This window comes from Trachypithecus francoisi, unplaced genomic scaffold (genome assembly GCF_009764315.1).
Source record: "Trachypithecus francoisi isolate TF-2019V2 unplaced genomic scaffold, Tfra_2.0 Lachesis_group14, whole genome shotgun sequence".
Classification (NCBI taxonomy): Eukaryota; Metazoa; Chordata; class Mammalia; order Primates; family Cercopithecidae; genus Trachypithecus; species Trachypithecus francoisi.
In genome coordinates this window covers 593769-607128 of record NW_022681459.1, presented here as the reverse complement: position 1 = coordinate 607128, position 13360 = coordinate 593769, and the positions used below count along the sequence as shown (strand labels likewise).

Below are 13360 nucleotides of genomic sequence, written 5' to 3'. Positions count from 1 at the left end.
CCAGGAACCACACTTCACATAGCACACATCTAAATCCAACCTTTCATTGCACAGGGGAGAGAAATAGAGCCTAGAAAGGGAAATGATGTCCCAGGCAGATGAGTAAGGAAGATGACTAGAACTCCAAGTTCCTGAATCCAAATTCAGACCTCATCCTATATTACTCCCCCTAAAGAGACATGATTCCTAGACTCCTTTTCACTCCTGGTAACTCTGTTAGAGTTTACCAGACAGGAGACCAACACATAAAATTTCATTTGCCACATGAATGCTTTTTTTCCTAGATTTTTACAATATATATAAAACATAGTCTCTGAACCCAGAGCACTTACATTTTCATTTATTCTGGATTTATTATACCATCAGTATATGCCAGCAGTGTAATAAACCCATAATAGTAGATATCAGATAAGGAGTCAGTTCTTTTTGCACTATTGTGAGAGAGAATACTCCACACAGAAAATGGAAAATGACCTAGGCCATCAATGTCAAGTAAGATCGGGACAGACAGAAAGAACAGGGAAAAGATGTGCAGTAGGAAGAATAATGGAGTATAGGTATGGAAATGAGAAAATTATTTGTAGTCTGGCTTGAGCAGACTAAACTCTAAAATGAGTTTTAAAACTTGGGTTTTTGAAAAGCACTAAACTCTAAGAATCTTTTTGAAAAGAGCCTCAGATACTTCTACATTGAAAATATATGCTTCAGCATTGATTTTACCTTGTATATTATCAGTTAAAGCTGACTATCACGATATAGAAATCATGCTTTGGAATAAATATTTTAATATGGAAGTTTCACTGAAAATTTAGAAATAATAGGTAATTTTCTCTGTGTTTTATACTTCATTTAAAATCTCCAACAAATGTAAGGATTACATTTTCATAGTAGATTACATATTTGAGGATAATTAACTAATATGGAGTGGAAAAATATACATTCATTATTTTGGATTCAGTTTGAGCTCCATTTACACTTACAATCTACTTTTGTTTTTCTGTTTACTTAAACTAATTACCTCTTTTATTGAAGTCCTTATTGCCAGGATAAGTAAAAGAAATGGGAAATAGTTATTTCTGCAACTATCTTTAAATTTCACTCTTTATTTGTGGATTAAGCCTATAATAAAAAATTGCATGTACTTTGATAAAGGCAATGTAAAAAGAAGATGTTTAAAATCTTTTATAATAATCTCTTGCTATCACACATTTGAAAAATTCATCTATTTATAGTTCTTGCGTGTTTGACTAGTACCTTGAGATAAGTGTCAAAAAAATTATGGGAACAGAAATAAGGTGTATAAATCTGTGAATATGAAAAGAACTTTTATATCACAGTGTAGGAGCGAGGTGGAGAAATTTATGTGAGTCATTTCTGTATGAAGCTATAAATGTTTTCTAAACCAAAAGCTGTCATGGTTTCTTGTAAAATGAAAAAGATAATAAGGATATCCATTTTAATTGATTCTTTTCATTGTTTAATAAAATTGCTTTGTTTGATTGCTGAAGAAAAAAAATGCTAAGAAATTTTGTTTCCCACTGCAGCCTTACAGTGACATAATTTTGCAATTTAAATTGGATGATCACGTTTTAATATGAAGATAGCATGTAAGTATCATGAGAGACATATTTAGCTTTCCAGTAATTGTTTGTCTGTAAGAGACAGGTGATGTCTGAAAAAGAAAAAGACAAAAAGGCAGTATCTGTTTCTCTCTTGGATGTGCAGGGAAATTAATTTTCTGCTAAAATTACAACATACAAGTTTTGTGATGGGCATAAAAATGCAGGCCTCAGCTCTCCTGCTGCAGGAGCATAGCTGACTGACAGCCCCTGCGACTGCACTGATGGATCCACTGCTGTATTAGCATAGAGGCCAGCCAATGACTGAGTACTGGCCGAAAGTGCCCATAAGACCCTCCAACAGGCAACTGTGATTGAGAACTTCCTGTTGAACCTGTTGTAGAACTGTCCTGTAGTCCAAGACCCTTGTTACCCAATCCATCTTCTTTCTTTTTCTCCCTCATAGGGATTCAGCCTGAGTCGCTGTCTGAGGGCTTGCTCAGCCCAGCCTTCTTCTGCTCCCTCTCCTTTATCTTTCACAGGCATTTCCCCCAGTAAATCTCTAATACATCTATTCCTTTCTTCGACTGCTTCTTAGAGAACCTGGACAAAGAGGAGGTTTAAGTGGGTCTGAAACTATATTTGATTGTGAACTTATAAGTTATTAATACAAATAAAAATGTATGCACTTACTTGTACAGAGAAATAGAAGAACACTAAGGGAATAATCCCCAGAATGAAGAGGGGCAAAGCTCCCACAATGACCAAAACTGTTCCAATAACATCCAATGTACAATTCACCCACAGCCGTAAATAGTAATGCAAACGCATATCAATTATAAATATGTCCTGAAAAATTTGATATTAGGTCACTTTATTTTTAACTTTTTACAGTTTAAAATGAGAGAAAGAAGAAATATATTATTCAATGGCAAAATTAAAAATGTTTACTCAGGTATGACAATCTACTGATTTCATAAATAAATCTAACTACATGATCTTTGCTGACCCCATATATTTTTCCCCTGTAGTCAACTATAACAATTAAAAGGCTGTTCTAATTTCAAGATACTTATCATCAAGCAATTTATATTTCCCAATGACCACTACATGACAACTAATTATACAACTAAAGTCAGACTTTGATAAACAAACAAAAACAAAAGCAGTCCATAATTCAATAGCTAGTTTTTTTATCCCAATATTTGGGGCATTGGGCTACCAGTGTTTATGACTCAAAATTTGTAAGCCATTCCTGGGGCATTGTTATCAACTACAAATATGTTCAGTGGCCTTCCTGGATAACTGGATCCTACTCATATCAGAAGAAGCAGGAAAACAAAATAATCTTCATTTATAAAATTATGAACTGAAAGACAGAGTGGCCAATAGGAACGACAGAAGGACAATGGCAAGGTCATGCATTGATTTACTCTTTTTTTTTTTTTTCATGAGACGAAAAGGCAATGTGTCTCGCTGTGTCACCCAAGCTGGAGTACAGTGGTGCGATCTCGGGTCACTGCAAACCTCTGCCTCCCAGGTTCGAGCAATTCTCGTGCCTCAGTCTCCCATGTAGCTAGGATTTCAGGCATGAGCCACCATGCCCAGCTAGTTTTTATATTTTTAGTAGAGATGTGGTTTCATCATGTTGGCCAGGCTGGTCTCGAACTCCTGACTTCAGGTGATCCACCTGCCTCGGCCTCCCAAAGTGTTGGGATTACAGGCATAAGCCACTGCGCCCAGCCTGTTTTACACTTTGTTGCATATAACTTAATCTGTTTGTGGCACAAGGTATGACCTGAGAGATTCCAGGGAATACTAAGACACTGAACCTTGAATAGATGAACTACTCAGTTCAGGACAAAACTAATATAAAAAGCGGAGATGAAATTTTGTTAATCTTACCCTCTTTTGGGAGTTCCCTGGTTATTTCATATACCAAACAGTCTAAAAATATCATATTCACATGGAATTTTCCATTTTAATTTACCTGCCCATACTCTCATCTGTTTAAGACTCAATCATTTGAAATTTTGCTACATGAAAATAATGATAAATCAGTAGGGCTGTAGCCATAAATGTCCTCTAGGAGAAACAGAATGGTGGTCATCAAACTCTTCTATAATTTTTCAAACAATAGTATGTCCCTTGGTATGATTAAGCAAGATTTAACATTCCATTAGAAATTTATAATGTTAGGTACTTTCATTTATGTTTTCACATTTTATCTTCACTTCTGTTTATACACCCCCCATGTTTTTACATATACATAGTAATGTGTTAATGCACTTTGAGGTTATGGACCTGTGCATCTTAATGTAGGGACCATTAGCAATATGTGGTTACTGAACACTGGGAATGTGGCTATTGCAAATTGAGATATGCTATAAGCACGTGATAAAAACCAGATTTAAAATACCTTGTACAAAAAAGTGTAAAGTTTAATCAATAATTTTATGTTAATTACAGTTGGGAATTATGTTTTGGATATACTGTGTTAAATAAAATGTATTATCACAATTAATTGCTATTGTGTTTTATTTTACTTCTTTATTATGGCTACCAGGAAATTTAAAATCACATACGTGGCTTGCATTTTATCTTTATTGGACAGTTCTATTAGAAGCATTTTATGGTGGACACAATGAGAAAACTCCTACAGATAAACAGAGACACTCTGAAAATCTCAACTCATTCCCCATTCACCATAAGTGGTGTTATGTTTTCTTAAAGGCAGGGTGTTTTCAAAGTCTGAATATCTCCACATTGCCTTACATTTTCTTTCTTTTTTTAAATTTTTTTTTATATTTTTTTACTATTATTATTTTTTTGAGATGGAGTTTCGCTCTTTTTGCCCAGGCTAGAGTGCAATCATGCAATCTTGGCTCACCACAACCTCCGCCTCCTGGGTTCAAGTGATTCTCCTGCCTCAGCCTCCTGAGTGACTGGGATTACAGGCATGCGCCACCATTCCCGGTTAATTTTGTATTTTGAGTAGAGACAGGGTTTCTCCATGTTGGTCAGGCTGGTCTCGAACTTCCAACCTCAGGTGAACGGCCCGCCTCAGCCTCCCAAAGTGCTGGGATTACAGGCCTGAGCCACCGTGCCTGGCCGACTTACATTTTCTTTCCCTTCTTAGCCTAAAGCAGTGATTCTCAAACTTGATGTGTGTAAGAATTAGAGTGGTAGATCTCAAAGCACATGTGTTTCTTGGATTCTTTAAGTAATTTTTCTTTTTTTTTTTTTTTTTTTTTTTTTTTTTTTCTTTTTTTCTTTTTATTATACTTTAAGTTCTAGGGTACATGTGCATAACGTTTATATCATGTATAACTCCCCAATGCAATCCCTCCCTCCTCCCCCCTCCCCATGATAGGCCCCAGTGTGTGATGTTCCCCTTCCCGAGTCCAAGTGATCTCATTGTTCAGTTCCCACCTATGAGTGAGAACATGCGGTGTTTGGTTTTCTCTTCTTGTGATAGTTTGCTAAGAATGATGGTTTCCAGCTGCATCCATGTCCCTACAAAGGATGCAAACTCATCCTTTTTTATGGCTGCATAGTATTCCATGGTGTATATGTGCCACATTTTCTTAATCCAGTCTGTCACAGATGGACATTTGGGTTGATTCCAAGTCTTTGCTATTGTGAATAGTGCCGCAATAAACATACGTGTGCATGTGTCTTTGTAGTAGAGTAATTTATAATCCTTTGGGTATATACCCAGTAGTGGGATGGCTGGGTCATATGGTACATCTAGTTCTAGATCCTTGAGGAATCGCCATACTGTTTTCCATAATGGTTGAACTAGTTTACAATCCCACCAACAGTGTAAAAGTGTTCCTATTTCTCCACATCCTCTCCAACATCTATTGTTTCCTGACTTCTTAATGATTGCCATTCTAACTGGTGTGAGATGGTATCTCATTGTGGTTTTGATTTGCATTTCTCTGATGGCGAGTGATGATGAGCATATTTTCATGTGTCTGTTGGCTGTATGGATGTCTTCTTTTGAGAAATGTCTGTTCATATCCTTTGCCCACTTTTTGATGGGGTTGTTTGTTTTTTTCTTGTATATTTGTTTGAGTTCTTTGTAGATTCTGGATATTAGCCCTTTGTCAGATGAGTAGGTTGCAAAAATTTTCTCCCATTCTGTAGGTTGCCTGTTCACTCTGATGGTAGTTTCTTTTGCTGTGCAAAAGCTCTTTAGTTTAATGAGATCCCATTTGTCAATTTTGGCTTTTGCTGCCGTTGCTTTTGGTGTTTTAGACATGAAGTCCTTGCCCATGCCTATGTCCTGAATGGTACTACCTAGATTTTCTTCTAGGGTTTTTATGGTATTAGGTCTAACATTTAAGTCTCTAATCCATCTTGAATTAATTTTCGTATAAGGGGTAAGGAAAGGATCCAGTTTCAGCTTTCTACTTGTGGCTAGCCAATTTTCCCAGCACCATTTATTAAATAGGGAATCCTTCCCCATTTCTTGTTTTTGTCAGGTTTGTCAAAGATCAGATGGCTGTAGATGTGTGGTATTATTTCTGAGGACTCTGTTCTGTTCCACTGGTCTATTTCTCTGTTGTGGTACCAGTACCATGCTGTTTTGGTTACTGTAGCCTTGTAGTATAGTTTGAAGTCAGGTAGCGTGACGCCTCCAGCTTTGTCCTTTTGACCTAGGATTGTCTTGGCAATGCGGGCTCTTTTTTGGTTCCATATGAACTTTAAAGCAGTTTTTTCCAATTCTGTGAAGAAACTCATTGGTAGCTTGATGGGGATGGCATTGAATCTATAAATACCTTGGGCAGTATGGCCATTTTCACGATATTGATTCTTCCTATCCATGAGCATGGTATGTTCTTCCATTTGTTTGTGTCCTCTTTGATTTCACTGAGCAGTGGTTTGTAGTTCTCCTTGAAGAGGTCCTTTACATCCCTTGTAAGCTGGATTCCTAGGTATTTTATTCTCTTTGAAGCAATTGTGAATGGAAGTTCATTCCTGACTTGGCTCTCTGCTTGTCTGTTACTGGTGTATAAGAATGCTTGTGATTTTTGCACATTAATTTTGTATCCTGAGACTTTGCTGAAGTTGCTTATCAGCTTAAGGAGATTTTGGGCTGAGACGATGGGTTTTTCTAAATATACAATCATGTCATCTGCAAACAGGGACAATTTGACTTCTTCTTTTCCTAACTGGATACCCTTGATTTCTTTCTCTTGCCTGATTGCCCTAGCCAGAACTTCCAACACTATGTTGAATAGGAGTGGTGAGAGAGGGCATCCCTGTCTTGTGCCAGTTTTCAAAGGGAATTTTTCCAGTTTTTGCCCATTCAGTATGATATTAGCTGTGGGTTTGTCGTAAATAGCTCTTATTATTTTGAGGTACGTTCCATCAATACCGAATTTATTGAGCGTTTTTAGCATAAAGGGCTGTTGAATTTTGTCAAAAGCCTTTTCTGCATCTATTGAGATAATCATGTGGTTCTTGTCTTTGGTTCTGTTTATATGCTGGATTACGTTTATTGATTTGCGAATGTTGAACCAGCCTTGCATCCCAGGGATGAAGCCCACTTGATCATGGTGGATAAGCTTTTTGATGTGCTGCTGAATCCGGTTTGCCAGTATTTTATTGAGAATTTTTGCATCGATGTTCATCAGGGATATTGGTCTAAAATTCTCTCTTTTTGTTGTGTCTCTGCCAGGCTTTGGTATCAGGATGATGTTGGCCTCATAAAATGAGTTAGGGAGGATTCCCTCTTTTTCTATTGATTGGAATAGTTTCAGAAGGAATGGTACCAGCTCCTCCTTGTACCTCTGGTAGAATTCAGCTGTGAATCCATCTGGTCCTGGACTTTTTTTCGTGGGTAGGCTATTAATTGTTGCCTCAATTTCAGAGCCTGTTATTGGTCTATTCAGGGATTCAACTTCTTCCTGGTTCAGTCTTGGGAGAGTGTAAGTGTCCAGGAAATTATCCATTTCTTCTAGATTTTCTAGTCGATTTGCGTAGAGGCATTTATAGTATTCTCTGATGGTTGTTTGTATTTCTGTGGGGTTGGTGGTGATATCCCCTTTATCATTTTTTATTGCGTCTATTTGATTCCTCTCTCTTTTCTTCTTTATTAGTCTTGCTAGCGGTCTGTCAATTTTGTTGATCTTTTCAAAAAACCAACTCCTGGATTCATTGATTTTTTGGAGGGTTTTTTGTGACTCTATCTCCTTCAGTTCTGCTCTGATCTTAGTTATTTCTTGCCTTCTGCTAGCTTTTGAATGTGTTTGCTCTTGCCTCTCTAGTTCTTTTAATTGTGATGTTAAAGTGTCAATTTTAGATCTTTCCTGCTTTCTCTTGTGGGCATTTAGTGCTATAAATTTCCCTCTACACACTGCTTTAAATGTGTCCCAGAGATTCTGGTATGTTGTATCTTTGTTCTCATTGGTTTCAAAGAACATCTTTATTTCTGCTTTCATTTCGTTATGTACCCAGTAGTCATTCAGGAGCAGGTTATTCAGTTTCCATGTAGTTGAGCGGTTTTGATTGAGTTTCTTAGTCCTGAGTTCTAGTTTGATTGCACTGTGGTCTGAGAGACAGTTTGTTATAATTTCTGTTCTTGTACATTTGCTGAGGAGTGCTTTACTTCCAATTATGTGGTCAATTTTGGAATAAGTGCGATGTGGTGCTGAGAAGAATGTATATTCTGTTGATTTGGGGTGGAGAGTTCTATAGATGTCTATTAGGTCCGCTTGGTGCAGAGATGAGTTCAATTCCTGGATATCCTTGTTAACTTTCTGTCTCGTTGATCTGTCTAATGTTGACAGTGGAGTGTTGAAATCTCCCATTATTATTGTATGGGAGTCTAAGTCTCTTTGTAGGTCTCTAAGGACTTGCTTTATGAATCTGGGTGCTCCTGTATTGGGTGCATATATATTTAGGAGAGTTAGCTCTTCCTGTTGAATTGATCCCTTTACCATTATGTAATGGCCTTCTTTGTCTCTTTTGATCTTTGATGGTTTAAAGTCTGTTTTATCAGAGACTAGGATTGCAACCCCTGCTTTTTTTTGTTCTCCATTTGCTTGGTAGATCTTCTCCATCCCTTTATTTTGAGCCTATGTATGTCTCTGCATGTGAGATGGGTCTCCTGAATACAGCAGACTGATGGGTCTTGACTCTTGATCCAGTTTGCCAGTCTGTGTCTTTTAATTGGAGCATTTAGTCCATTGACATTTAAGGTTAATATTGTTATGTGTGAACTTGATCCTGTCATTATGATATTAACTGGTTATTTTGCTCGTTAGTTGATGCAGTTTCTTCCTAGCCTCGATGGTCTTTACATTTTGGCATGTTTTTGCAATGGCTGGTACCGGTTGTTCCTTTCCATGTTTAGGGCTTCCTTCAGGGTCTCTTGTAAGGCAGGCCTGGTGGTGACAAAATCTCTAAGCATTTGCTTATCTGTAAAGGATTTTATTTCTCCTTCACTGATGAAGCTTAGTTTGGCTGGATATGAAATTCTGGGTTGAAAATTCTTTTCTTTAAGAACGTTGAATATTGGCCCCCACTCTCTTCTGGCTTGTAGAGTTTCTGCCGAGAGATCTGCTGTTAGTCTGATGGGCTTCCCTTTGTGGGTAACCCGACCTTTCTCTCTGGCTGCCCTTAAGATTTTTTCCTTCATTTCAACTTTGGTGAATCTGGCAATTATGTGTCTTGGAGTTGCTCTTCTGGAGGAGTATCTTTGTGGCGTTCTCTGTATTTCCTGAATTTGAATGTTGGCCTGCCCTACTAGGTTGGGGAAGTTCTCCTGGATGATATCCTGAAGAGTGTTTTCCAACTTGGTTCCATTTTCCCCCTCACTTTCAGGCACCCCAATCAGACGTAGATTTGGTCTTTTTACATAATCCCATACTTCTTGCAGGCTTTGTTCATTTCTTTTTCTTCTTTTTTCTTTTGGTTTCTCTTCTCGCTTCATTTCATTCATTTGATCCTCAATCGCTGATACTCTTTCTTCCAGTTGATCGAGTCGGTTACTGAAGCTTGTGCATTTGTCACGTATTTCTCGTGTCATGGTTTTCATCTCTGTCATTTCGTTTATGATCTTCTCTGCATTAATTAGTCTAGCTGTCAATTCTTCCACTTTTTTTTCAAGATTTTTAGTTTCTTTGCGCTGGGTACGTAATTCCTCCTTTAGCTCTGAGAAGTTTGATGGACTGAAGCCTTCTTCTCTCATCTCGTCAAAGTCATTCTCTGACCAGCTTTGATCCGTTGCTGGCGATGGGCTGCGCTCCTTTGCAGGGGGAGATGCGCTCTTATTTTTTGAATTTCCAGCTTTTCTGCCCTGCTTTTTCCCCATCTTTGTGGTTTTATCTGTCTCTGGTCTTTGATGATGGTGACGTACTGATGGGGTTTTGGTATAGGTGTCCTTCCTGTTTGATAGTTTTCCGTCTGACAGTCAGAAGGACTGTCTGTTGGTCTGTTGGAGATTGCTTGAGGTCCACTCCAGACCCTGTTTGCCTGGGTATCAGCAGCAGAGGTTGCCAAAGATAGAATATTGCTGAGCAGCGAGTGTACCTGTCTGATTCTTCCTTTGGAAGTTTCCTCTCAGGGATGACTCCACCCTGTGAGGTGTGGGGTGTCAGACTGCCCCTAGTGGGGGATGTCTCCCAGCTAGGCTACTCAGGGGTCAGGGACCCACCTGAGCAGGCAGTCTGTCCGTTCTCGGATCTCAACCTCCGCGTTGGGAGATCCACGGCTCTCCCCAAAGCTGTCAGACAGAGTCGTTCGCCTCTGCACCGCCCCCGCTGCTTTCCCTATTGGACCTCAGCTGTGGGCTGTCCCCAGAGGTGGAGTCTACAGAGACAGGCAGGTTTCCTTGAGCTGCTGTGAGCTCCACCCAGTTCGAGCTTCCCAGCGGCTTTGTTTACCTACTTAAGCCTCAGCAATGGCGGGCGCCCCTCCCCCAGCCTCGCTGCTGCCTTGCGGATAGATCGCCGCAGACGGCTGTGTTAGCAGTGAGGGAGGCTCCGTGGGCGTGGGACCCTCCCGGCCAGGTGTGGGATATATCTCCTGGTGTGCCTGTTTCCTTAAAGCGCAGTATTGGGGTGGGAGTTACGCGATTTTCCAGGTGTTATGTGTCTCAGTTCCCCTGGCTAGGAAAACGGATTTCCTTCCCCCTTGCGCTTCCAGGTGAGGCGATGCCTCGCCCTGCTTCAGCTCACGCTGGTCAGGCTGCAGCAGCTGACCAGCACCGATTGTCCGGCACTCCCTAGAGAGATGACCCCAGTACCTCAGTTGAAAATGCAGAAATCACCGGTCTTCTGTGTTACTGGCGCTGGGAGTTGGAGACTGGAGCTGTTCCTATTCGGCCATCTTCTCCCCACCCTGCCCTTTAAGTAATTTTTCAAGTGTTATTTTAATCATATGTACAAAATGTGACTCTGTTGTACATCAGTTATGTATGTCCTAAGGCTTAGAAATATATTTAACAATGAAATCTATATAAAACACACAATATTTTGTACAAGTGAGAAAATAAGGTACTAAATATGGGTCACTTTTATGTATGCTATTTAAGGTGTGTCTTTCCTTACCTTGGTGAAACGACTGATGATCTGGCCTGTGGAATTTGTTTCAAAAAACTGGATGGGGAGGTGCAGTACATTATTCAACAGTTGAACATACATGGTTCGAGAGGCAGCCAGGGATCCTCTAGTGATTATGTAGGCTCCAGAGCAGACAAAGAGACCTAAACACGCATAGTTACCACAGTTATATTAACAATATAAGGAAATTTGTGCTTTAACTTTCAAAAGATTGCTGTAAAAAGATTAATTATAAAAATATTTATATTTATTTTAACTGAGAATCCAAATATTACACCTAAAATGTGTAACTGTAGACTAAAACAAATATAAACATAATATATGATGTATGTGAAATACATACACATTTCTGATGTTTTGCCATGCTGATACAGCAGAACACTCCCACTTGTGGTCATAGGTTCCACACAGAAATGTACAGAAGATAAAAGGTCGATCTAATGCACAGAAATTTAGCAACCTATTACCTTTAGGATGTTCTGTGGGACAATACGTTAGTTACCAGCGCTTGTAGCCAAATATTTCCATTCTCCCAGCTTCTTGGTACATGGTAGAGTTGAACTTTCTGGCCTCCTTTTGGTTGATAGACCCAAATGAATAGTTCTGAACCACGAATTATAAGAGAAATGGTATACGACACTTCCGAGTTAGAACATTTAATTGCTGGTGTCAGTCCTATTCCCTTTGCACAGTGCCCGCCAGCATTTAAAATGGAGCCTGGCTTGTTTCCTCAGCTGGAGTCCCTAGGATAAGCAGAATCCCTTTCCTGACCCACAGTGGACACATAAAATGAGTGAGGGATACAATTCTTTTGGTGTGTTAAGTTCCTAAGATGTGGTTGATGGGAGAGTTGTTCTTGCATTAGCTACTTATCAGATAAACTTGTAGCTTTAGTGGAAGAAGCTGAAAAACAATTATTAGCATACATAGAAAAAATAAAGTTCTTTGAAAGATACATTTCCAGCAATATGTGAAGCCTGGGAACAAAACTAACCAGGAAAAAAAATAAGTAGATCTGCAAAATTAAGAGAGTTGTGAACACTTTATTTGAACCTCTGGATCAAGTGTGTTTAAAAATCTATGCCTGGGCATTTTACCTTTGGGTGTCAATACACTTCCATGATACTTAAGCCGGTTTACTCTTGAGTCTTAACAGACATGCAGCTGCTCCATTGCACTCTAATACACAAAACTGCTAATAAAAGTGTGTTGCCAATATGATCCTTGTTCCTTTGCAGGTATCATGTTTAAAACAAAACAAAACTAGTTGCTTCTCACCACCTTCATTCTTTTAGCTGATTTCCTTATATTTTTAAATAATATCTCAAATGGCTATTAGCTTTCTCAGTCTTAAGTGTTTTCTATTATTTTCCTCCATTCCTCCCATACTTCCCTATTTCCCTTCCAATAGATTACCCATTTTTTCTCAAATATTCAATAAATACATATTGCTCATGAAGGTCACCAAATATGTAGCTTGTGTCACTATTTTTCCGTATGCTTAATTTTCTGTGTAACTAGGGCTAATTTACTCTCAAACACTTCAATAGCTAAAAGTCTCTTCTGAATATACTCGAACTCATCAAATATCCTACTGTTTCTTTAATCGTGTTGAGCACCTGCCCTCTGCAACATAAACTGCTCCCTTGGGACTCTCGGTCTTCCTGCTCTAAACTAGAATGGTTGCTGGAACAGGCATATCTATTCTTCAGTGTGGGAAGTTTTTTTTTTTTTTTAATTATTATTATTATTTATCTTTTATTTTTTTGAGAGTGAGTCTCGCTCTGTCGCCCAGGCTGGAGTGCAGTGGCGCGATCTTGGCTCACTGCAAGCTCCGCCTCCCGGGTTCACGCCATTGTCCTGCCTCAGCCTCCCGAGTAGCTGGGACTACAGGCCTGAGTCACCACGCCCGGCTAATTTTTGTATTTTGTTTAGTAGAGACGGGGTTTCACCTTGTTAGCCCGGATGGTCTCCATCTCCTAACATCGTGATCCACCCACCTCGGCCTCCCAAAGTGCTGGGATTACAGGCTTGAGCCACCGCGCCCGGCCAGGAAGTATTTTTTAAAAATATTATGTACTTAGTATTTCCCCCCATTTACTGAAGCTCTTTCTATATACATGTTAAACTTCTTGAACTGTACCTGTAATTTTTTGTTATCTATCATTTTCCATCTCTGTTTATAACGTTGTACATTTGGGATAATTTCTTCCAATTTACCTTATA

At 39.1% G+C, this 13360-nt stretch overlaps 1 protein-coding gene across 5 annotated transcripts in view; it reads right to left on the bottom strand.

The window, feature by feature from the left end:
* Positions 1 to 13360, bottom strand: part of LOC117095597 (canalicular multispecific organic anion transporter 1-like) — a 97770-nt gene that overhangs the window by 11630 nt on the left and 72780 nt on the right. For 4 of the 5 annotated variants that reach the window (XM_033232166.1, XM_033232167.1, XM_033232170.1 and 1 more), the window contains 2 exons: positions 11123 to 11277; positions 2253 to 2408 (listed from right to left, as the gene is read on the bottom strand). In XM_033232166.1, coding sequence (XP_033088057.1) covers positions 2253 to 2408; positions 11123 to 11277 — 311 coding nt within the window. The remainder of the gene's footprint in view (positions 1 to 2252; positions 2409 to 11122; positions 11278 to 13360) is intronic. The other variant, XM_033232168.1, reaches the window with a different exon arrangement.